Source organism: Crocuta crocuta, unplaced genomic scaffold, assembly GCF_008692635.1.
Source record: "Crocuta crocuta isolate KB4526 unplaced genomic scaffold, BGI_CrCroc_1.0 scaffold127, whole genome shotgun sequence".
In the NCBI taxonomy this organism is placed as follows: domain Eukaryota; kingdom Metazoa; phylum Chordata; class Mammalia; order Carnivora; family Hyaenidae; genus Crocuta; species Crocuta crocuta.
Genome location: NW_027532008.1, coordinates 9,586,814 through 9,590,746, shown reverse-complemented (window position 1 = coordinate 9,590,746; position 3,933 = coordinate 9,586,814). Strand labels below are relative to the sequence as shown.

The window sequence follows — 3,933 nt, the reverse complement described above, 5'->3', positions numbered from 1 at the left end:
GACCCCCTGGCGGAGATTCCAGAGCGTGGGAGAGAGATGGGGGAGATGCGCGGGCGGCCCGCTCGGACCCTGGGAGGCCGGAGGAAAGGCGAGAATCCGGAGGAGCCGCTGACCCCGAGACAGACATTCCCAAGCAGCCGGGACGCCGAGAGGGGCCGTGGGCGACCAGGGGGCTGGGCACTCGGCCGCCCCGGCCCATTCGTCAAAAGAAGACACTTGCACAAAGTTGGCTCCCTCTCCTTCTGCCCCCTCCCCCAGCCCCGGGGCCTCGCTCTCTCTGTGTGTGCGCGCGGTTCAAATTCTCCCCCCAAAAAACGAGGTCGAGCAGGGGATTAGAAAAGAGGGGGAAAAATATTCGTTGGCGATTTCTTTTCGTTACTGGTCCTCGCCTCCCTTCCGCCCTGGCCCCCTTTCCTCCTCATGAATAAAAGAAAAGTCCGAACCTATCAGATCNGGGGGTGGGGGGTGGGGGGAGGGAGGGTGTGCGGAGAGGGGAGGAGGGGGAAGAGGTTAAAAAAAGCGAAGTGGCAGAAGAGGAAAAGAAAGAGAGCGCAGCGGGGGTACAGGGAGCGGACGGGAAGCGATTTTTGCCGACTCTGGATTCGTCGCCGGCGTGCGCAAGAATGGCGGCCCTTCCCGGCACCGTACCCAGGATGATGCGCCCGGCGCCCGGGCAGAACTACCCCCGCACCGGCTTTCCTCTGGAAGGTAAGGGCGCCCGGGCTCGCGGCGCCTGCTCCCCTGCGCCGGGGACCCGGGGTCCTCGCAGCGGCGGCGATCCCCAGGGGTGGCGGCGGCAGCGCGGGAGGAGGGGGGGTCCCCTTCTCACCCGGGGCAGAGCCCGGGCGCTGGACCCCGGAAGTTTCCGGGGCCGACACTTGTCCGTTTCTGCGTGGCTTTCGGGGACCGGCGGCCCCGGCTTCCCAGGTCGCGCGGGCCCTGGCCTCCCTCCGCGGGGCGGAACCCCGGGCACGCTGCGGCCCCTGGGAAATGCCAAGTCTTCGTGAATTTCAGCTCGGTCCCCTGTTTTCAGATACTTCCCCCCCCCCAGTCCCCGATACTTTCTCAGCTCTCGGGCGTTCGCCCCTGCAACGCTGCCTACTCTTGGTTTTGAATTGTTCTTTTTTGTTTGTCTGTTTCTTCCCCACGCCCGGGATGGTCTTCCAACCCCTTTTATTTCGAAATACCCACAGCGTGTGGTAGTGCGTCAGTCTGAACTCGGAAGGCCCTCCGCGTCTTCCCGAGCACCCGTCAGAAACTCCGGTCTTTGGTCTGGAAACAAACTAATCTGAAATAGTAGATGGCAACGATTTCACCCGCCCCCACCCCCAAAACTTTTCACTCGGGCTTCGGAACTCTGGAACTCTCCTGGGAGAGAACCTCAGGCCGGTGAGAGGGCCCAGCGGCATCCAGAGCCGGGGAAAGTGTTTGATTCTGGGATGCGTCTTCCCTAACTAAGTCTCCAGCACCCGGGTGAGCAGAGAGGACGGGTTCCCGGCTCGAGGAAAGGGTGCCAGCGCGCTGCTAAGACCTTTTCCTGCGTTTTCGTTTTGTTTTGTTTTCTCCTTAAACGAACGGAAGGCCTTCAACCTGTCGACCGAGGGATCACTGGGTTGGGGGGACAGGTAGCCCAGGGTGTCATCCAGGAAATGGTGCCGGGATAGGTGCTGCTTTCATTTATTTAATTACTCTTCTTGTAATTGTATGAACCCCCTTGTGCGTGAGGAAGGGGGAAGGAGGCAGGGAGGGGGTGGACGGGCAGGCAGCCTGCGATCTGGGGAGGGAGGGGTCCCTCCGGCAGCAGCCGGGCGCGGGTCCCTGAATTAGACCGAGGCGGAGAGAGTGGCTCCGTGATCAAGTGCTCGCGAGCAGCCACGCAGGCGGGAGAGCCCACAAGCCCCGGGATTTGCCGTAACACTCTCCTGGAGCGAATGCAAGTAAAACAGGCGGCCGAGGACGCGCAGCGGATTAGGACAATATTTGCCCAACATGACGGAGAATACTGAGGAGAGCCGAGCGCCGGTCGCTAAAGAGGCTCTTGAATATAAAGTTGGGCGCTCGAGAGCTCTCCAGCGCTAATGGCATATCCCGCCACGGAGACCGAGTGACTCTGACTTGGCGACGCACGATTTCTGATTAAATCTGGGGGTGGCTTCAGACACCTACTTTTACAAAGAGACGTGGGGGGACCGGGAGCTCGAGGGAGGAGGCGGTGGGAACAGCCGAGCCTCTTCTCGCCTCCTCCCTTCCAATTATTCCCCGGCAGCTCCCTCCGCTCCGGCGTCTGTGAAATCGGTCTAATCTGCCAGATCTCCGCAGCCACCGAATTCCCAAATTGGGGGGATCGAGGCCGGATTAGTGCACCGGGTGTCCCCCAACCGTCTGTGAGGAAATTGTGTAGACTTTGCCGTTAAGGCTTTTGAGGAGCGCTCCCCTCCCCGCAGCGGGGGGTGCCTTGCCCCAACCTCTCAGAGTCCCCCGCGGGGACACAGTTCATGGATTTCTGAAGATAGGTATTTGATTTGGAAGCTTGGAGCCTCTGCCCAAATCTCCCCCAAAACGAAATTGGAACTTTGAGGGGGGTTGGAAACAAGGAGAGTCCCTCAGGGCACAGCCAGGTGACCCCAGGGGTAGGGACCAAGCGTCTAGTCACCAGTCCCTCCGCTGTTCAGTTAGAAGTTGGACGGCTCTGCCCGCCCGGGCCAGAGCAGTAAATACTGGCAATTAGGCAGCCCCTTCTGGCTCCCTCCAGAATGGATCAGTCTGGACCACCTAGGGCATGGAACTGACCAGAGGGGCCACGTCTCACCCGCCAGTGGCAGGCAGACCCATGGCCCAAACTGCATCCTGGGGGACACTGGTCACAGAGACTCCAAGACTCCATCAGTCTCTTGGCTCTGCCCTCTCCCTCCTGTCCTCAGAGGCATCAGATCCATCTCTGGTGTGTCCTTGTTTCCCAGAGTGTGACGGGAACGGGGTGGGGTGGGGGGCACACGGCATCGGTATGGGGGGGAACTGTAGCAGCCAGCCATGACTCCTCTCTCCATCTTTGCAAGACCCTCTCTCAGCTTAATGATGGTTTTTGCCTGACCTGCTCCAAATTGGGGGGGGGGAAACTCTGAGAACCTCTGTCAGGGGTCTTGGGGCTCAAATAAAATGAGCCAGGGGGTGTGTTCAGTGTCTCTTCCCCATCTTCACCCTGTGCCTCTCTCCTTTCTCCTCTGCCCTCCCTTCTCCAGTGTCTACACCACTTGGCCAAGGCCGCGTCAACCAGCTTGGTGGGGTCTTCATCAACGGACGACCCCTGCCCAACCACATCCGCCACAAGATAGTGGAGATGGCCCACCATGGCATCCGGCCCTGTGTCATCTCCCGCCAGCTTCGTGTGTCCCACGGCTGTGTCTCCAAGATTCTCTGCCGCTATCAGGAGACCGGGTCCATCCGGCCTGGGGCCATCGGGGGCAGCAAGCCCAGAGTGAGTGTCTTTGCTGCAGAGCTGACAGTTGGCCTTCCCACAGTTGGGGAATCCTGGCTGCAGCCCCTCTCAATGCCCTGCCCCATCCAGCATCACTGGGGGCTCTAGGTGCTTCCTCTGGCAAGTACAGGAGGAGAGTGTCCTCGCCCCCCCAGAAGTCCCCCCTCAGTATTTGAATTTCTAGTGGCTTGGGATAACTGAAGCCCCAGGTTGCCCAAGACTTGAAGGCCGCGATGAGTCATCCCTGGGCTGTCCCTGCATCTGCCCCGATCCCCTGTCATCACCCCAGACCAGGGAAAACCTCCCGTCTATCTTGCCTGAAATCAGGAAGGGGAGATCCTTAGAGTCCTAATGAGGTGTCTCTTTTATTACCTGTCACTTTCCTAGGCCCTCAGTCAGCTTGCCTTCCTGGGAATGAGACTCCGGTTTTGCGAAGGGATAAAGCCAATCTCAGAAGG

General features: G+C 60.1%; 1 protein-coding gene across 1 annotated transcript in view; it reads left to right on the top strand.

Moving 5' to 3' along the window:
* The first annotated feature begins 623 nt into the window (after nucleotides 1-623).
* PAX7 (paired box 7) overlaps nucleotides 624-3,933 on the top strand; it is a 95,937-nt gene continuing 92,627 nt past the window's right edge. Inside the window, 2 exon segments of the mRNA XM_077775772.1 lie at nucleotides 624-708; nucleotides 3,240-3,632. Coding sequence (XP_077631898.1) covers nucleotides 624-708; nucleotides 3,240-3,632 — 478 coding nt within the window.